The sequence below is a fragment of the Phasianus colchicus genome, chromosome 1, assembly GCF_987193195.1.
Source record: "Phasianus colchicus chromosome 1, bPhaCol1.hap1.1, whole genome shotgun sequence".
NCBI lineage: Eukaryota > Metazoa > Chordata > Aves > Galliformes > Phasianidae > Phasianus > Phasianus colchicus.
This window is the reverse complement of record NC_143436.1, coordinates 129,733,129-129,754,679: the sequence shown is the minus strand read 5'-3', so window position 1 is coordinate 129,754,679 and position 21,551 is coordinate 129,733,129. Positions and strand designations below refer to the sequence as shown.

At 39.1% G+C, this 21,551-nt stretch overlaps 1 protein-coding gene across 1 annotated transcript; it reads left to right on the top strand.

The window, feature by feature from the left end:
- The first annotated feature begins 421 nt into the window (after nucleotides 1-421).
- Nucleotides 422-21,233, top strand: GYG2 (glycogenin 2). Its single transcript, XM_031596136.2, has 9 exons — nucleotides 422-560; nucleotides 6,758-6,899; nucleotides 8,454-8,628; nucleotides 9,874-10,036; nucleotides 10,557-10,683; nucleotides 11,641-11,863; nucleotides 13,014-13,154; nucleotides 14,677-14,787; nucleotides 16,346-21,233. Exons 1-9 carry the CDS (start codon nucleotides 554-556, stop codon nucleotides 16,505-16,507), a joined length of 1,251 nt encoding a protein of 416 aa, XP_031451996.1. The 5' UTR covers nucleotides 422-553; the 3' UTR covers nucleotides 16,508-21,233.
- Nucleotides 21,234-21,551: the final 318 nt, after the last annotated feature.

Sequence of the window (21,551 nt, the reverse complement as noted above, 5' to 3'; positions counted from 1 at the left end):
TTCTTCTGTTCGAGTTTTAGGCCGCCGCTAGAAACCACTCAGAAGAGACTGGCCTCTCACTGTCCCCAGTCTCCCTTCAGCTTTCTGGCTCATGGCCAACTTGTTATCCACCACGGCCTGGCCGAGGTGAGAGGAAGGCCAGGCTGCGGGCAACGACGAGAGAGCGTCGCGTCGCGTCGCGTCGCGTCGCATCTCATCGCGCCGCCGGGCGGCGCCATAGCGCTACAGCCACGCGTGGGGGGCAGCCGGAGGCCCAGGTGTGCGGCAGGTGCGGGGCACCGCGGCAGGGGCCGGGCTGCGCCCTCCTCGGGGCCGAGAAGGGAGCGATTCCCCCGCGTGAAAACCGGGGAGGGTCGCGTCGCGCCAACCCTGCCGCTAATGCCGGTTTTCCGCCCCTGCGCACAGGAGTCCCCGCGAGCGTAATTCACCTCCCACTGTCTTCAGCGGGAACGAGGCTAATCCCATTTGGTGATTTAGCAGCCCGGGGGAGCAGGCGAGGCGGGCGGCACAGCTCGGTCCCCGCCCCGCTCGGCAGGCGCTCCGCGGCCGCACGATGTCCGGTGAGTAGCGGTGAGGCGCTCGCTGCGCCCGCTCCCCCCCTGCGCCCCGCGGCACCGCACGGCGGTCCGGACCCGGCGGGCTCCTCGTACGGCTCGTCCCGACGGCGGAGCGCGATGCCGGCGGCGGGCCTCGCTGCGATTAGCGGCCCCGGATTAGGGTTGGAGCCATCTGGCTGGTGGGAGGAAAGGGCCCGAGGGGTGGGCGCCTGCTGCCGGCCCGCGTGCTGCTTGGCCGGGCTGGGCCCGCCTGGGGCTTCCCGAGGGGCGGACAGAGGGGGAGTCTGCTGCAAGGTTGTTTTAAAAGTTGTTATGTGAGGAGAGCGGGGAAACTGGAGGTGTCTAACAGGACGAGCTATGAGGTCCTCTTCCTTGTCCCGCCGACTGCTGTGTTCCTAGTTCCAGTGTTCCTTCTTTTCTCAAAACGGGGTGTTACTCTTTTCACGTTACTCCTTTGCGGATCATAGTATTGTTACATATAATACTATAATAACAAGAGATTGCTTAATGTCTCCTGAGTAACAGGATTGCAGGGTATTGACGCAGGATGTAACTGTTCCTAACTGGATGATATTTAATAACGGCTGATAGAGAAGTCCTTGCTGTAGCCTGTCCCCATGAGTCCTGATCCTGCCTGGTGACATTCAGTGCTGCTTTAGTAATGGGTGGTAGAGAACCTGTGTTTGGATCGGGCAGAACTTCATTAGACCATGAGAAACACTGCATGATGTCAAACATTGATTTGTATTCTCTGTGGAGGCGTTGGCAGTGCCAGCATAAAACTCATTGTCAGTGTAAATGTTTCCTCTCTTGGACCCAGACCAGGGAAGCGTGGGAATTAATGCTGCCAGCTCATTTGATTACTATGGGGAGAACTGCCTATTTGCTGAAAATCTGCATAACAATTTCTGATGGTGGCTTAGTGTAGCTGTTTTCATCGTTACTTGTTCTGCTTGCTTGTAACAAAATCCATCCTGCTTCTGCAGTTCTAGGTGCAACTGGAGCAGTGCTCCCTGTTCCACATCCCTCTAGTGATTAATGCTAAGTCAGAGGTCAGGAGACTTGTGACCAACAAGAACGTGGCCAGCAGGTCGGGGGAGGTGATTCTCCACCTCTACCTGGCCCTGGTGAGACTGCATCTGCAAAACTGTGCCCAGTTCTGGGCTGCTCAGTTCAAGAAAGACAGGGCTCTTCTAGAGAGTCCAGCAGAGGGCTGCTAAGATTACTAGGGCCCTGGAGCTTCTCCTGCATGAGCAGTGGGGCTGTTCAGCCTGGAGAAGAGATGGCTGAGAGGTGTTCCTATCAACACCGATAAATATAAATACTTGTATAAATATAAGTGCAGGAGTCAAATAGATGGGGCCAGGCTTTTCTTCACTGGCATGCAGTAATAAAACAAGGGGCAGTGGGCACAAACTGGAATGTAGGAAGTTTCCTGCAAACATGAAGAAAACTTATTTACTGTGAGGGTGACAGTGCCCTGGAACAGGCTGCCCAGAGAGGTTGTAGAATCTCCTCTGGAGAGATGTGAGATCCACCTGGACACTTTCTCATGCAGCCTACTGTAAGGAACCTACTTTAGCAGGTGCTTAGACTTGATCTTTTGGAGACCTTTCCATCCCATATGGTTCTGTGATTTACTTTATCATTGCAGCAGTTTAATGCACCTTCACAAAAAAGTACCCTTTGGGGGAGATACTTAATGACCTGATGTAAGAAGGGAACTAGCAGAGAGGTCTGCCCAGGGCAGGCCTGGCCCAGGCTATAGTGTGCCTTCTCTACAGAGATGGCAGCTGCAACAGAAGGGGAAAGTAAGATGAGAACAGCAGATAGTATCAATGAGGAATGTGGGAAAACATTGAGCCAGTGTTAGTTTGCAAGGCAGAGCACTCTGGGAACATAATCAGCCTATGTTTAGCTATTTTACGTACTCTTCTTTTTAAGATGGCATTGTGTTATTTAGAGTAGCTTTGTAGGAAAACTGTAGTATATGAGTCTCTGGCTCCCATTGCAGTTTTGGAGTGGGGAACTTGGCAAACTGAAGTTGTTACTCTAGGAGCCACTGCTAGAGCACATCTGACATTTCCCTATCAGGAGACAGAAATATGTTTACAAAGCTGTGTCAATTGGATTATGAAACTTGGTTAGAAGCTGGTAGGTGTACGTGTTTCATTTAGTGCTTATTACTGAGTCACTCCTGCATCTCGCTGGTGTTTGATCATTCTCTGTCTCCCTTTTACTCCGACCATCAAAGGGAGAACTGCTCGATCTGCATGCTGGAGTGGATTCCAAGGTTTTTATGCAGCCCTAGAACTGGTTTTCAGGCCTGTTTAAGAATATTGCCTCAGGCAGCTCTGTCTAAAGTACTGCTGTGAGTAAGTAGCATAAGAAGTTGGTGGTGTCGACTAAAAAGCTGTAACAAGTTTCACACAAAATCACCCAGCCTATTGCGGTTCACATAACTTTGGTGATTGATTTTTACAGGCCACTCTGCAGCTTCGATAGCAGCACAGAGAAGATGGGAAAAGTAATTTGCTTGAAAGTCTGACCTGTTCTGAGAAACTATTGCCAGTGCCAACAGTGATTTCTATATTTGCATCTCCATGTTGCTGCATGGTAATCTAGGGAAGAGAAGTGAGCAGACTTACACATTTATACAACATAGTTATAATGTGATTCTAATCGTACACAGGCTTTTCTTGTAATTCACAGAGTCTCCATAGGGCTCCACAGCTTGAAAACAATTTGCTTGAAAACATAATGCTGTTCACACTACGTGATTCCTGTGAGAAATCCTGGCGTCATCCAGCACAAAGAGCTGAAAGCAAAGTTGCACTTGGCAGTGAAAACATATATATACGTATGTATATTCATGATGAATTTTAAATACCCACACCCTAGTCCTTCAAACTTGATAGATCAGATATTGCTGCTTTTGCAGCTTGAAATCAATCATGAGTCCCTCAGTACATTAAATTTTATGCAGCGTTGCCCTTGATTTCATTTAAATGGAGATTTCAGGTGAAGAGTTTGCTTTCACAACTTGGTATGAAAATCTGATCTGTAGTTTTGACTTTTAGAAATAAAATAGTTACAGAGGCAGGGTTTCAAGGAATATTCTAAACAAGGAAATTCAAGTAACACTTCTTTCCCTTGAAAGCATGGTATGAGATGAAAGAATACATAATGATAGAATCTTTTGATTTTAACTGATACTTCTGCATGATTTTAAAATAGCGAGCATATGCTTCTTGTTGCATCAGTAATGTTTTAATGTTGCTTCATTTCAGTCAGTAGTTTGATTGTCTGTTTAATTAGCTTTATAATGGTTTCCTATATTAAGAGGACCATAATATGTATCCTACAGCAGATCCTCAGAAGAGGCGATTGGTTTCTTTTCCTTGGTAAATATTAGCCAGAGCTCTTAGAAGCTGTTTGCTTCCTTGTAGTTCTGACCACAGCTTTGCTCCAAGACAGACTGAGCAGGAAAGCATGTGTAACTTGCCATGTTGACCTGCTGAGCTGTTCCTTCAGTAGCTTGTGTAGTTTTGGATGGGCTATTTATGCAAATATTTGGTTTCTGTAGCGAAAAGAATTTGCAGAGGCAATAAGAAGTTTGTGCTCAGTTTTATGGTTGTTATTTAAAATAGTGTCTGAAGATTTAAACACCTACTGGTTTCACAGTTTGCTTTCTGTACTGGCCTACCCCCCACCTTCCTCTCAGTAGTTGTTTTATTACTTTTTTTTTTTTTTTGGCTGGAGATGCTTGTTGCCCAGCACAAAAGCATCTTTCTTTGCTGAGTCTTGGTGCCTTTTGAGAATAATTTTATTGCTCAGGTGACCTTTGGGTTTTATGTATTTGTGTATGTGTGTGGCTTTTTCCCCTTCTTTGGGGGGTGTGTGGAAGCAGTATTTATTTTTAATGCATGCTTGTATGTGTTTAATCTCTTGGAAAACTGCAGTAGGAACAGCTAATGTGAACAACTGTCCTTACAAACCACTCCCTCTGAGCACCTCCTGTTCACTTTCTGGAGCTTCCACAACTTGCTCGAGCTGTTGTGCTAACGGGAGATGCAGATGTTTCCACAGCAAAAGCTCCTTTTTACTTTATTTGCATCTTCTGAGAATTGTGATTAAAAAGGTTATTGGAATTTGTTTAGCTAAAGGATCTGCAAACTCTTTTATGTTTTGATGAATGATTGAGTGTTCAGACCCCTTATTAAAAAGAGCACAGCCAGCAGGGTAAGGGAGCTGATTCTCCCTCTCTACTCTGCCCTGGTGAAGCCACAGCTGGAGTTCTGTGTCCAGTTCTGAGCTCCTTGGTTCAAGAATGACAGGAACTTGAGAGTCTGGCAGAAGGCTATAAAGATAATTAGGCACCTGTGGCATCTCCCTTATGAGGAAAGGCTGAGATACCTGGGGCTGTTAAGCCTGGAGAATAGAAGGCTGAGGGATAATCTTATGAATACTTATAAATATCTAAAGTGCAGGAGGCAAATGGATGGGACCAGGCTCTTTTCAGCAGTGCAACAGAACAACAGGCAATTAACACAAACATAGGAATTTCTATATGAACATAAGGAAGACCTTTACTGCAAGGGTGACAGAGCACTGGAACAGGCTGCCCGAGAAGCTGTGGAGTCTTTTTCTTTGGAGGTATTCAAGACCCACCTGGACGCTTTCCTCTGCAACCTGCTATTCAGAACCTGATTTAGCTAGGAATTGGACAAAGATAATCTCCAGAGGTTTCTTCAAACCCCTATGATTCTGTGTTACTGAGATTGTTCTCAGTCACAGGGACACGTGGTAGTGTAAAACTGTAGTGCAGAGAGTTCAGGGTCTGGCTGGAGATGAGTGAGTGGCAGGAAGGAAGCAGAAGGAGAGGTCAGCATGCCAGCAGGTCTGTGTTTCATTCTGGATTTAGATGATGTGGAAAATGGAAATGCTTAGTATCCAAGGGTTTATCACAAGCACCAAGCATACTTCATTGCATACCTTAATGTTATGTTATATTATGTCAGAGGTTTCAACTTGCTCATTTTGGCAGCCTGTTTTTGAGGCTGTCATGAGGTCATTCATTGGGCCACTGCCACTGGTTCTGTGAGATTCTTTCCCAGCGTCTCTCATAGAGCCTGGAAACTGAGTGACACGGTGTTTTGGTGTTGTTATATAATAATGAATTTAATATCACTGTGTGTCCCTTGAGGTGATGGTGTTTTTCTATGAGTAGCTCAACACAAACACTTACGGAAGCTCTGAGCTCACTGGAATTCCCCTCATCCTGTGTGACCCCATTGCTTAGTTCTGGTTAATTTTGTAGCTGAACTATTCCTTCATCTCTGAAAGATGCCGTTCACCTCACAGCGTTTGAGTTGTAGCTCACCCCAGAAATCCAGTAAGGGTGGCTCTGTTGGAGTACAGAACTGAAGAGCAGAAGGTAGTGGTACTGCCAGATGCCTGGTATCCCTACAGAACACACTGTATCTGATGTTGTACTAGTGTGTAGTTTTCCTTCTTTATTTAGAGTAACTCTTTTCTTCCAAATGTTTATTGATTCTGAAGAACATTCCTAATTTTTTTTTTTTTGAAGTTACTCAAGCTAAGGATCCTTAGCTTTTGGTAAGGGATGCCAACCCTAGCATCACTTTCTCCATGCACGTTGGTAGGTACCAGTTGTTCAGCCAATTGCTCCATTACATATTGGATAAAGCAAGAATATTCCTAAATGTTTATTCAGTGAGGTCATGGAAAGAAGGATATTTCTGCTTACTACTTTACATCCTGTGTTTTTTCCCTTAGCTTTTGGCACTGTATAAACAGAAAAAAAAATTATCAGTTGTGTTACATATTCTGTGAAATAAATGCACAATCTAAATACTTATCAGCTCTTTCAAATTTCAGTTGCAAATGTGACTTGTGGAGTTACTTGTTTAAAGCTAGTTTGAAAACTTCATGATATTATGCGAATGAGACAAAAATAACAACATTCAGAGGCATAGATTCTGTAATCATATTTACTGGATTTTTCTATTTAGTTTTGTCCTTTGGGGGAGTTTGGAAAAGAGAGGAGCTTATCGCAGGAACTGCAGGTTGTTATAAGCTGTAGCCTAATGGCTAGCTGGAGGAGGGAGATTGTAGGAACCTGCCAAAAGAGCTTACATTAAATCTGTAAAGTGACTCTTCTGAATTTTTACTCACAGTAACAGATCAGGCCTTTGTGACTCTTGCTACTGATGATGTGTATTGCCAAGGAGCTCTGGTTCTTGGACAGTCATTGAGGAACCATACGACATCTAGAAAACTAGCAGTACTGATCACGCCAGAGGTCTCCAGCGGAATGAGGTAAGAATTTGTGTGCTTTTGAAGGCTCATAATATGGAAAAATAAACAATAACACAAAGGATTTTAATGGGTTTCCTTAGGATTTCACAGCATTATGAGTAGAAGTTCCCTAATGGTTTCTGAGGGGAGTTCCAATCACATCCGGGGTAAGACTATGTGCCTGATAAGTGTTTACTTGCAAAAGTAGAGCTTATGGATGGAAGTTGATACTTGAGCCCATAATTGGGAACATCAACTGAAAACTTATAAACTAGGGTTTTATTGTCTTTATTTTTTTCCTTCTCTAATTGCTTATCATTTAGAAAGAGCAAGATATCTACCAGCCACGACATCAGAACTCTCCAAGACATTAATGGCTCAACTTCAGATGACTGATATTGAAATATCAGCGTGATGATGAGAAATACCCTTCTGCCTCTTTTTAAAAATCATTATAATTCTACAAGCATGGCAGAATTGTGTGTATAGAAATCTCAATTAGATCAGTTGAACTTTAGCCCTGATATTTGGAGAACTGAGTTTTTTATTAAAAAGAAGATGACATGCCACAATTGCTTGTGCTCTTAGTTCTGCTGTGGCTTTGGAAGTGTGCAAGCTCCCAGTTCCTATATGCTGTGCAAAATTGTTAATACATCTGTCTCAAGAAACATGTTTTCCTTTTTTTTCTTAAAGTTGCAGCTTTGTCAGAACAATGTAGTCTTCCTAAGGGAAGTCTGTCTACTTTCTTTTTTTCTTTTTTTTTTTTTCCCCATTTCCTCCCTTTATCTTTATGAGGGGAAAAAACTTTCTTTTTTTTTTATAGGCAAGGTTAAATGTTTGTCTCTGCACTAAGAAGTCTATATCTATACTTAATACTTTCACAGTTAACTTCTGCCTCTCGTATATCAGTCAAGCAAAACATGGTGACTTTGAAATCTAGATAATAAGCACAGGCTTTTCTTCTTCTGTGTTTAAGTGACATCTAGGAGTTTGTAGTTGATAGTGTAATATAAATAAACTGTGTTTAAAAGCTTTTTCTTCTTGTACCTTGTGGGAATACTATCTCCTTTGATATCCCCTATTAAATTTGTGTGAAAGAGATGCTCATACAACAGGTAATCTCAAATTAGACTTCTAAGACGACTTCTTTTCTATGTGCAAATATGTGCTGTCTGTTTCAAAGGCTGTTTTTGCTCTGGCAGAACGCATGCAAACAACAGCACTGACAGTACCTGCCACGTCCTGTACATGTGCAGATGGTATGTATGTATGGTATGGTGCTGTTCCTTAGAGACAATTGTGAAGAAATGAAAACTCCTTTAATTTCTGTCAGTGTTTCTATGGGAGACTAAGTAATTAAGGTATGGGTTGATTTCTCCTCCATACAGTACCTGTAGGTTTTGAGATGGGTTGGCCCCTTACTGAAAGAAGCAGTAACTTACAGCCTGTTGTTATTGTAAGCATCAATCTAACCTTTGTTACTGTCGCAATAAATGTGCTGTGTCAGTATTTTCATGAAAAAAGTGGTGAACCTCAATAAGTTCCCTTCTTTCTCTTCACTGTTTGCTCTGGTAGGTCTGTCCTGCGCAGCGTGTTTGATGAAGTCACTGAGGTGGATGCACTTGACAGTGCTGACTCAGTCCGTTTGGCTCTGTTGCAGAGGCCAGAACTGGGTGTAACCTTCACTAAACTTCACTGCTGGACTCTTACTCATTATAGCAAATGTGTCTTCATGGATGCAGACACCTTGGTGAGTAGAGCAGGAGCTGTGGTGTGGTTTGCATCTGTCTTAGATGTGCTCTGAATGTGTGCTTCCTCATCTGGCAGCCCAGTGGCCTAGCAAGTGACTGTATTTGCTGGGAGTCATAAGGCTGCAGAAGCTCCAGCTGGATATTTTGGTTGACAGCTTTGCTGCCTGCAGAGAAATGGATCCTGTTTTGAGAGTAGCCTCCAGACTGTTCTCAAAAGATATCATGAACACATTCTATGCAAATTGGCTTCTGACAGATGTTTAAAATAGTTCTCTGTTAAATTCTGCTTGGAATTACTTTGGTCAGGAAGGCTGGCAAGTTATAAAAAGGAGAGGAAAACAAAACAAAACATTTTCTGATGTATGAAGATTTAAAAAAAAAAAAAGCTGTAATTTTGACAAGGACAGTCAAGTCAACCTTTCTCTGCAGCAGTTAAGAGTTTCATTCTGAAAGTGTGGGATGCGTTTTAATAGGATTATATTTGTATTAGAAACCAAATTATTCTCTCAGAGAGCGAGGGAAAGAGTTTATGATTTAAAATTGAAGAAGGAAGTATTTGGTTGTGGTGTTTGTTTCTCCTGTTTGTTTTGTTTTTTTAAGTAAATGTGATGTTCTTCCTTCTAAAAAGATTTACCCTCCTATTTTTTAGTGTCTCCCTTTACAGTCATTATGAGTGGGGTACAGACTTCTACTAGCTGCACAGCCATCTTTCCACCAATTTTAAAAGTGATCTGGCTGAATCCGATTGATTTTTCCTGTTTCATTGTGAAGTTCTAAGACCAACCCAAAGCAAGACTCTGAGCTTAACTTACATTAGAAAACCAGTTACAGGAGACAGTTGTTTTGTTTTAGTCTTTAGTCAGTCTGCTGCTAAATCAAATTATTTGGATTCTTGGCTTTGTTGTGGATACTGAAAATAATGGACTTTGGGAAAGTGAGCTTAGAAATAAGGAAACTTTTCATGATATGATATTTAAAGGGACCTTTTGAAGGATCTCTGACACTCATGAAGTAATTTCATGGGATTTGCACTTTTTTTCAGAGAAGTCAAGGAGAACCACAATTAAAGTTACTTAATTACATTAAAAAAAGTTATGAACCTTGGCATGTTTGGCTGCTTTCATGTTATGCAACCTATGCACTTGATAAAACTAAGAATTGAATTTGGTAGTAATGATGTAGCTACTCATGTTCCAGAAAGACATCTTTTGTAAGAATTTACTTTTTCTCCTACATTCTCCAAGGTGCTTTGCAATGTTGATGAATTGTTTGATCGAGAAGAGTTTTCAGCAGCTCCTGATTCTGGCTGGCCTGACTGCTTTAATAGTGGTGTATTTGTGTTCCGACCTTCTTTAAAAACTTACAACTTGCTGCTCCAGTTTGCTGCTGAACATGGCAGCTTTGATGGTAAGAGATGAAGTGCAAGAAACTAAATTCAGTTTCTCTGAGCCGTTTTTCCATAAATTGCATGCAATCTAACAGAACAGAGAAAGGCAGAAGTTCTCTGGGTTTTAAGTAATTGAGCCCCCACAAAAATTTATAGTGCAGATCTTTGCCTCTTACACAGCATTTAAGACTCATTGAATTATTGCAGGGTGTGCTTCCAGAAAAAGTACAGTGAAGAGAGTCTGAGTCTTGCTCAGTAAATTTTAATTTTGCTGTCTGTTTTAGGATAAAGAAATACAGCTGATCTGCTCTGAGGGAGACAAAAACCCCTTCTTCTTTCTTCATAAGTTACAGTAGGACTCCACTTAAATTGAAATTGCATTGAAGTGGATCAGGTATTGCTTGCACCTGCTCATCTGGCCATACTGTCAAGTCCAAATTGCAGTCCCATGAACACCCCAGTGTAATTTGCATCCTTGTACATGACATAAATTCAAATATAATTATACATTACGGTAATATTATTTTATATATTCTTTAGGGGGTGATCAAGGCTTGTTGAATAGCTTCTTCAGCAACTGGGCAACAGCAGATATTGGCAAACACTTACCATTCATCTATAACTTAAGCAGTAGTGCAGTATACACCTACGTTCCTGCTTTCCATCAGTAAGTAGTGACACTTTTGACTGATCGTAAATCTTTGTAGCTTGCTAATAACAAATCATCTACTATAAAAGAGAGAGAATGAATAATTATGGCATATTTGATTGATCTGAATCTCAGTAGTAAGAAATAGTATATTTTATAAAAACCATGGATTTAAAAACTTAAAAGTAATGTGAAAATGTACTGCATCTGGACAGATAGAAAATCCCAATGTGAGCTACTGTGTCTCATACACTGCTTCAGAGAAACTTTTCTCTAATTTGGAAGTATGAAGATTACTTTAACATCAGGTTCTAACAGCTTTACTTGGAAAGTTGTTCCTTTTTTTTTTTTTTCCTTCCCACTCAGTTCTGTGGGAAATTGTTAGGGTTTTTCACTCTATTTATTTATTCAGAAAACCTTTTATTATGTTCTTCCTTGGAACAAAATTTGTGCTAGTAATTATATTTCATCAGTTAGTTTGGTTAGAGAAACTTCTCTGGCAAAAAGTGAGTGGTTTTTGAGATTTAAGAATTGTGTGCCATGAATTACTCTTACAGTTGCACAAAGCATGTAGTGGGGGGCCAACCGAGGGGGATGTACTTGTTAGTCATTTTCAAAATGGGATCAGTACTAACCAATTCTGTTGATTTGGTGTTTGAAGTGGTTTTCATTCACTTGTGAGCACAGCGTGCGAGAAGACTGGAAGCAGGACAGCATGAGCCTTTCAGTTTCCTTCATGAATTTTTCCACTAGAATTAGTAGCTGGAAGTAATGGCGATGTTAGCCTTTTCTTTTACTGCGTACTACGTGAGATACTTTATTTTAGATTAGGGTAATATATATATATTTATATTTATATTCATATTAAATGTATTTCTGTTGCAAAGTACTCTCACTTCACCAGTGAGAGTAAGTGTATTTCTTTAGCTAAAAAGTTATCTTTAATATATGGTTTTGTATGTTTAATTCCTATAGTTTTGGTAGAGATACCAAAGTTGTTCACTTCCTGGGAGCAACAAAGCCCTGGAACTACAAATACAACCTTCAAACAAAGAGAGTTATGCAAGATGGCACCACCTCTGGATCTTTCCATCAGCTGTCATTTCTTGCCCTCTGGTGGAACATATACAGTGCCAGTATACTGCCGTTGTTAGAAAAATTTCAAAAGATGGAAGAATCAGAATCTGAGGAATGGAAGGTAACTATCAAGGAGTTCGTGAGCATATACTGGAATCGCAGCAAAAGTTCTGGAAATTGTGTTTGGCAGAGGAAATAATTATACAGGAAAGCTTGCCTGTCAGTTGGTAATAGGTTCCTCTAAAAGCCATCTCTGCAGAACTAGCAGTTTAAGAACTTGCAGTTTAAGAACTGGTACTTGCAGCTGTACTAATTTTGTCCACTCCCCTTCTTAACTGATGAGGAGTTTATATGGAAGTATACATATATACATTCTGCAAATTAAACACAAAATACTGTGCAAGTTAGGCAGAAAAGGTGATCATCTGACTGAAAAAACAGACTTCTGACTTTTTGAAGCTAACCTGGTTTAGACTTCAAACTAGGCCTTAAACTAGAGTAAAACTTACATTTTCAGACCTATGTTATCTTCTACTTTATAAGCATCATAACAAATTGGATTTGAAAAGTCACTGTTTAATTACGTTTAGGGTATTATATGAGTTGTATGTCATCAAGCATTTACTGTACTCTATATACTTTTTTTCATCAAAGGAAGTGCAACAATGTATGGTTTTCATGAATAGAATAAAAAGCTGTTGATAAATGCTTTCTTGGAAACCTACATTATAAACTAGTAAGTAGAAGCAGGATGCAATTCTTAATTTGCTATCAGATGAGACAGTTTAGGTCGCTTTTATGCATATATAAATATTTTCTTAATGTCTGTTAATATTAACTACTACTATCATTAAACAAATTGCACAGTCTCATAAAATTAGTTGGACAATTACCATCAAAGCTCTGGAAAGGAATTTGTTTTATAAACCTGATGACAAATTGGAAGGCAGAGGAATGAGTGGGTGGATTTTGATCTTATATTTAATGTGCTCCATTATTTTATTATTTTTTGAATTGGGCAGTGAATAAATATTTCAGCTACAGTAGCATAAAGATAGAAATATCTGCTGGATTTACCCCGTGATGATGGCAATGTAATCTTCAGTTTATAAATCTAAATTGAAATATGCTCTGAATCTGTGACCACAATTTTTTTTAAATGTATTAACTTTAAAGTTGAAAACCACATAAGGAAGTGAATTTGTTCTAAGTCAGATATTGATTTCCTGCAAAATTTTATGTCATTGATGGGTTGTTCTTGTTTTTGCTAGCATACTTTCCGTGGGGTTGAAATTACATTGAAAAAAGTTGATCCTTCTGTGGCCAATTCTCTGCAAATGCATGTACTTCCAGAGCAGGCATATGAAGCAGATCCCACGGCATCTTCCTCCGAGGAACTCAGTTTCAAAGCTGTAAGTACGCTGTATATTCCTATATGCAGTAACAAAGTAAAATGATAAACTGAAATAAATTGTTTTTTTTTTTTTGTATTAGAATTTTCTTGTTATCATTAGAAATAGTCTGAAGAACATTTATTTGCTTTAGTCATGTGTGCTTGTCATATCCAGATGTTCAGTTTGCATTGAATCTTACGAATAAGTTCTATATTGAAAATAGGTAGGTACTTAATAAAACATAATAAAAAGAAATTCCATTAACCAATTCATCTTTTGAATATTCAAAGTCCTGTAAATGAATATATCTAAAGCTAGAACCTCTCCCCCCCCCTTTTTTTTTCCCCAGAAGTATTGACTCTGAAAACTGTTCCCCAAATTTCTCTGATTTGGGCAACAAGGACTATCTTTGAAGGAAATCCCTAATGATCACTGCACTGATTCTTGTTCTTTTGTCACTCTTCATGTATTTGGGTATTTCTACTGCAATGATACTCCTTATTTTGTGCAGGAGTTTAACTGGAGATAACAGAACAGTATTTCTGCACTTCAGATTGTAGTACTCCGTAAAACTGTACGCTCTGCTCCCTTCTTTTCCAGCCTGAGTGAAAAGAGCTGAAGGAAAACTGCAAACATTCCAGCCTTACAGTTCAAATATCATTTGCTAATAATTTTAATCTTGTGTGCCTGATGCATCTGACTGTTGGAAGTACTCAAATCAAATAAGGAAACATTTTTAAGATGCGAATTGGGGTAAAAAAAAAAAAAAAAAGAAAGAAAAAAAGAAAAAAAAAAGGTTAATTTAAGATATAGTCATGCACATTTAAACATACTGCATGGTAATTAAAAAAGTAAAGCAGGATTGATTTATCACAAGATTGTATTAATTTGAAATGAATTGAAAGATTCTGTTCTTAGGAACACCATCATTTGACTGTTGCATAGTCAGTAGTCTTGTGTAGACTGTTTTGCTTTCGACTGAAAAGACTTCAGTATGGGGGCTGTCTACTCGTTTGTTTTGACATCTAGCAAAGGCAAATATTTGGGGCAGTATTTTTTGGGCAGCCCATTTTAATTTTGTTACTGAGTACAATGTGCTGTTTGTGTTCTGTACTTACAAAGTTCAAGTTACAGAGCAATCTAGAATCCTAAAGTTGGTTGTTGTTGGTTTTTTTTCTATTTAAATTTGGCCTTGTGAATGGTAGGCATCTACTGTGAGCTAGTTTTCCAAGCTGTTCTTGTAATCCCTGAAGAATGCCAGGCAGTCTTGAAACTATTTTAAAGATGAGATGAGCTGCCCTCTGAAGATACTTATCCTAGACTGATTATAGTAGGAGCTTAGATTCAGTGCCATTTTGATAGCTAAAGCTACGTGAGATGAATTTTGTCCTTGGTCACATTGTTTTGTTCCTTTTACTCCTGCCCTCTGCTTTCCCAAATCCCAAGACTGAGGTCATTTTATCTTGTGTGCTTTCTCATTATAAGGAAACTGGAGAGGGAAAAAAATTCTCCTAATAAAAACTCATTGGTTGTATTCTAGCAACCTGCATATGAAGCTGAACAACGTGGTTCTAGCATTCATCTCTCTGAGCCTGACAGACCTTCCAAGCAACTTGCTTCTCATCCTGCATTTCAGGAAACGTCCGAGCTGGTACATGTAGCTTTCTGCACTGTACTTCTGTTGCTAATTGCATGCATGTTGCTGTTGCCAGCATCATTCTGGGAAATAGTGACTAACTGATGCAGCGTACAAATAAATTCTTAAATCTTTGAGCTACATAATTAAGTTATTAACCTCTTCCGATACTGACGTACCATTTCATTCAATTCATTTTACTTCTAAGTTTTAAATGTATAAAAATGTGTGCTATTAACTTTAGCTGTGCAATAATGTAACAGCAACATTTAACAAGCAAATTGTTTCGTTTTATTTTACGGTGTGTGAGTGGCTTGGGAGACGATGTACTGCGAGTCAGATATGGAGCCTAAGCTGCTTGGCTGTGCTTTGTGATCATGCACTGTTTTTTTGTGGGCAGTATGACAGCCACTTAATGCCAAACTTGGCATTGATGGAGTCACAGGGTGTCCAGGAGCTGAATCTTTTAAGGTGCACAACACATTTTGCTACTGAGGAAAATGTGAAATGCTATGGTGAAACAGCTTGATAGGTGAAATTGTAGCTCCTCTATGGTCAGGGGTGTTTAGGCCCTAGCTAAAATTACCAGTTTATGAAAACGTGATGATTCCTGTTCTGTTAATAGCATCCAAGGCTGTTGATAATCCTTGCTACAGGTTTAAAAGAAAAAAAAAAAGAGGAATCTTACTGCATTTTTGCAGTTTTGTACTTAAATACCCTAAGAACTAATAACACGTATATACACACATGCACACATATTTGCATATATACAGTGTAAACATGCTCTTTGGAGTGTTTATTCATCTTTCAAGTCACGTACAGACTGGATCCCAAGCAAGGATACATAGGAAGAATGTGATTGTCTAAGTTCATAGCATCATGTTAAGTGAGCAAAATACATGATTTAGTCTGTGAATACAAGCCTTGTGCAAGGCCTGCACCCCAAACTGGCACAGACCTTGCATATAATAGATATTGCAGGGCATTTAGGCTGTTTAAGCCTAATAATCAGTTCTGGACATAGTTTTCCTCTTTATTTGCTTGAAATAATTACTAATGATATGTTGTGCATTTGTGCACCAATCTTTGTGCACTTGATCTTGAACCATGGTACAGAATTTTGGAGTGTCATTCAACATATATTAGTTACCATTCTAACAAATAATGTCAATCTTAGAATTAATTAATTTACTTGAGATAATGTGGATCCTGTGATAAATAGTACTGACCTCACATGATCAAAAAATACAGGAACTTATTATGCTCCAGTGGAAGTATGTTGAGACAATTCTCAATTCTAAGTGTATTGTTGCTGAGTGCTAGGCTTTTACTTAAGACAGGTAAAGTAAATACTTTGTATGTTCAAAGATGCTAACTTGATTAGTTAGAAGCATAGAAGAATTAGGAAAATGAGATCACTGGTTTGGGGGTTTGTTTTGTTTGTTTGTTTTTTTGCTTGCTTGCTTCTTTTAACTGGCACTTTATAAAGCAGAAATTTTGATTTTTAAGGTTTAACTTCACAGCACTGAAGTGAAAACAATCAGGTGACTGCTTTCTACTGTTCTTCCGACAGGATGAGGTTGCATCTTCTGTTTCAGAGCTCTCTATTCAACTCAAACCAGAAGAACCAAATCCAGAAGATGAACGGAGAAAATGGGAGGAAGGGCGTATGGACTATATGGGAAAAGATGCTTTTGAACATATCAAAAAGAAGTTGGACACATTTTTACTCTAAGATGAAGTGAACTGTAATGACTATCGTGATGTTTCTTCTGTAAATAGAACCTTGAATATTTGGATATCTTCATAGTTTATTTGACACCAAAGCTGATGGAAGACTAACAGAGATAGACTCTTGTGTTGTTGATTTTTTGCTTTTTTTTTAATGGTTATGTGTGCCTCAACTTTACTGTTCTCTCATAGTGCCTTCTGAGGTATAATGAATGATATTTTCTGAGTATGAAACTCTTATATTTATCATTTTTCCCCATTGTTCTGCATAAGTACTACATGGGAGCAGTCGTAAGTGAAGGATATTGAAAGTTGAGCTTATTTTACAGTACTCTTACCTCTTCCAAAAGGCTGCAAAAACTTCTTAAATTAAAACTTTTTTCTTAAAACCAAGTTAATGATTTCAAGGGCAACCATGGTGTAGACTTCAGTGTGAAAGAAAAGTAAGAAGATGAAATTCTGGCCTCATATAAGTCTGTGACAGAACTTTTTCATTTAAGTATAATTAGGTAAAGAGTAAATCGGGACTTTGAGATCGCTACTGGATACTCTTACTGTTTTATATGGGAACTGCTCAAGTAGCAGTGTGATGAAAAGATGTCTTAAGATAGTCTTAAGACAGACTGAAAATGTGTATTAACCTTTTATATTGTTGCTATAGGATGCCATTCGTGCGTTGTTTTTTTTTATTTAAATATATGTTAGTTTTTACTTCCGTATTCAGTGTTGCATAGTTAGAGGAAGAAATGCTGACTGACACTATGGTGTAAACTTTTCTGGTGCTTTATATTAATTTGTTTACAGTACTCTGACTGCAGTTGACAAAGGCATTCTTCTCATTTAATATGGTTGCTCCAGTTTGAGTGCAACTGACATAGTCCTTGTTTTAGTAAACAGGCCCTTTGAAGATCTTCTAAACAATAGCTGTGTGTGGGAACTAAAAAATCAGAGTATAGTTTCAGATAAATCTGATGATGAGACTTCCTTATATTAAGTGTACTTAGAGGGATTGCTTTATAAATTTTGAGTCTTTAAATACAAGTGATCTTGGCAAGTTTTTTTTTTAACAAACAAGAAGAAACACTTTGAAAGAAAGAAGCTTGATAGGCATGCTAATGTGGTAACAGATTTGATACAGTTATGCATAATGCTGCTGAGTCTTAGAATGAGAATTCTGCAGTGCTGATGTAGGATCTGAAGGGTATTCCAGCCTTGATTTGTCACCAATTTTGGTACAGATAAATCAAATGAAATAACTTGGGAATTCTGTTCAACAGCCAGTCGTGTAATGTTAAGCATCACAGAATCATAGAATGGCCTGGGTTGAAAAGGACCACAATGATCATCTAGTTTCAACCCCCCTGCTATGTGAAGGGTCACCAACACCAGGCTGCCCAGAGCCACATCCAGCCTGGCCTTGAATGCCTGCAGGGATGGGGCATTCACAACCTCCTTGGGCAACCTGTTCCAGTGTCACCACCCTCTGAGTGAAAAAATTAATCCGAATATCTATTGCTGTAGATGTTAATGAAGAAAAAGGTGGGGTAGGTGAGAAGGATTTTTTTTCCTTCTCCATCAGAAAAAAAAAAAAAGGTTGAAAAGAAGAGAAATTACTTGCACAAATTAGGAGAGGAACAAAAGAGTCAGAAGGTCCCTCGAAGGGAGAGGAGTGATCTGAGGTTTTTTTAGAGTTATTTCCTACTATTTACAATAGTGGCATTACTTTTCCTTCTGGGGCTATTTCTGATTTGTCAAATTCTTTATTTGTCGTTTATTCTGAATACTCCTAAGGTGGAATTGTGGGTCTCTCTCTTTGGTTGATCTCTTGGTCTTCTAGTTGAAGTTAGGTGTTTAAAGTCACTGAAGTTGAAGAGGGCAATGTCCAGAAGATGATTCATATCAGTTTTTCCATTAATCATAAAAGGACCCATGATAAATTGCTTTCCTTGGCAGGTAACCTTTATATGAAAATATAAAGGCAGGCACTTTCTACATTTTGTTTTGAGTGTCCCAGTGCAGCACTACGTGGAGATTATACTAGCTGCAGTGTAGTGGCATTTGATCTGCTAATTATTTCTTATTGCAGTAACTTTTGCACTTCTAAGGAAGTCTTCCATTTTCTAAGAATTATTGCTAGTACAATTCAAACAGTTTCTGAAAACTGTATACAACGGTAGGTGACCATGTGAACTCATGTTTCATGCAGCTGTAATTCTGCAATAACTACTAGGTCTTACTGCATACATTAATATAGATTAAGGGAAAAAATTACTAATGTGAAATTTATAATTGAAAAGTTTTAAAGTAGACATATGACTGTAGTAAAAGGAGCTGTTATGGAACACAATGGAAAGTATTAAGATGTAGAATGGTACCGTGTGTGGATTATGCAATGTTTTGCAAAGAAATGTAGCAGAATTATGTCATGGAAATAAAGTAGAAGTGGAAATGGAAAGGACGTATGAAGTTGTGCTCATCGAATGATGCATGGTTACAGATTATATTGTGCCAGGGTGTGCCATTTGTGACTGATTGGTTACTTTAGTGTTTTTTTTTTCATTTTATTAAATTGCTTGTCAGACTTTCGCACGACCAACTGAGGAGAAATAGGAGATGCACATTACAATTCTACAGACATATGTAATAGAAGCATTAAAATCTTTCTTGAATAAGCACCAAAGTAGTTGAGTTACAGTTTCCCAGAAAAATATAACTGTGCTTAAAAACTTTGCCCAAGTTTTTGTGCATTGTCTTCATTCAAGAAATCATTTACAAATAATGCTGTATCTTAGTAGATTCTTGCACAGAGAGGGAGAAGGGACAAACTTTTCAGTTTATCCAGAATTTGCATGTGCTGTACTTTGAGCAGCTTCCTTTGATCTTTGTGGGCATCACTGTACAATTCTGGGGCCACAAGCAGGTTTGGAGAGTGTTACGGGCAGCGTGTTACAAACTCTGTGGATCATGGCAAAGTCAAAACACGACTTGGAAATCAAGTTCAAAGTAAGCTTCGCCCAAACTTTCTTACACATTAAATTGTGGGTAGCCTCAGGTACTTCTAGGGTAAAGAAATTTAAGAAAAACAAACTTTCTGGTTGCACCACTGGTTCCTAAAGAAGAATTTGATCAGGCTTTGATGACCCAAGAAGTAGCTGTAAGGGTTTTGAAAGGCCAAACTCTGATATGTTGTAGTGTGGGAGACTTAAAGTAGCCAGGCTGAGTTAAAATCAAAATATGCTTAGTCTCTCTTCTTCTGTCCTGGGCTTAATTATTTACAGCAAGACTTAAAAGGTAGTTTTATTTGCAAAATTATTGAGTGCTCTTTGTATAATAAACAGGAGATAGTGTGGGTGAAACACAAGGAAAATTCTTGAAAATCTTAGACGAGTGGGTTAATGCACTTTCCAAGCCTACTGGAAAAGGAGGTGGTTATTCTTGTAATGTCCCTTCTTACTTCAAAGTGTCTAGTGAGAACGTTCCCACTTGGTTTTCTTTTGGGAAAGAAGAGATTTCTTTGTCTCTCTGGCTCAGTCAGCTCACATAAGTTACATGCTGTAAGGCTGATATTTGGGGAAAAAAACCAACACTTATTTACTTCTCTGCAGTGATTTTCCTGCCCATGAATAAGAGACTGGCCTAGTAAGTAGGTGGCTTTATACATATGCATGCTCCTGAAAATCTTCACGTGTTCAACAGAAACAAGTCTATTTATTCCTTAATAAATTTTGTTGTTTTGCTGTGCTAACCTGTTCTGATTCATATGAATTTGAAAATAAGAGAACAGGCCCATCTTATGTTAATTTATACCTCTAATATTATTATCATTGTGTGAGGGTATTTAGCACAGTCTATGAGAAAATGTTTTATGTACTTGTTAGCTTTTTTCCCCATAGTTTTAATCATTGTGGAGTTCTGTTTCTGTGATTTGATTTTTAAATCAGCCCTGAAATAAGAATTGACTGCTTGGCATTTTAATCAGCCTGTAGAAGTAAATGTCAGTTAATACTTGTCATTGAAATACCTTGCATTTTCAGTGTATGGCTAGCAAAGTGCTTCAGTTGAAATTCTGTTCATCCAAAGCTGGCTGGCTGGCTCATAAATAAGTGAGTTTATTTGGTACCAACAGTTAGAAGGGGCAACACCTAAGCAGTGTCTTACCTCCTGGTATGAACTTTCCACTTGTTATAGCTATAGCAAAGGTAATTAAAAAGAAAAAAGTTTAATTACAGTGATATATAATACTATGAATACAGGGGGGAAAAAAAAAAGCAGAGTTGCAAGCCTTATCCTTACCTTTGCTTTGGGTGTTATTAGAACCCTTTAAACCCTCAGAAAACAGGGAAAAAATGTAATTCCAAGAGAGTCGGATTTCGATTTGTGGTTATTTTAAAATTTTCATTTATATTCCCACCGAGGAATGACAACATGAACTGCTTGGTGATGTGTTTGTTCCCTTTTATGGGACCATACGGGCTTCTGAGCCATGATACTTATAGGTGGTTCTCCTTAGATATATATCACAAACATGTGATTATTTATTTTAGGCTTAAAGACCTATGATTTTTCAAAGCCCACTCATATTATTAAATATATGGAACAAAAGTGATTGCTTGTGATGGGTGGGTGTCTATATTTCATTTTGTAATTTCCTTGAATTGTTTGTGTTTCAGTAGCTTTTGGCTTTTAGGCACATGGCAGAACAGGTCTTTAAGCCTGTTCCTCCAGCCAAGGTCATTCGGAATCACAAGCACAAGTATTTTTATTTTACTTCTTCCTTTCCCTCACTTTTGTAAATGAGTCCCCCCGCAAAATTCAAGCTGAATAAAGTTTGAGCTGAAATTGCCTTTCTCAGCTTATCTGTTACACAATTTCTTTGCATTCTCAGATGATGTGATCTAGTGATTTTTGCACTGGCATTCCCCTGGGTTGCACCAGAGAGCAAACTGGCATGTTTGAGGTATTTGAACTTGGTGAAGTGAGTTATTTTAGAAGCTTATTGTCTCACTGTTGTGAGACTCAACAATTACTTTGTTGAGTCAGACTAGTAC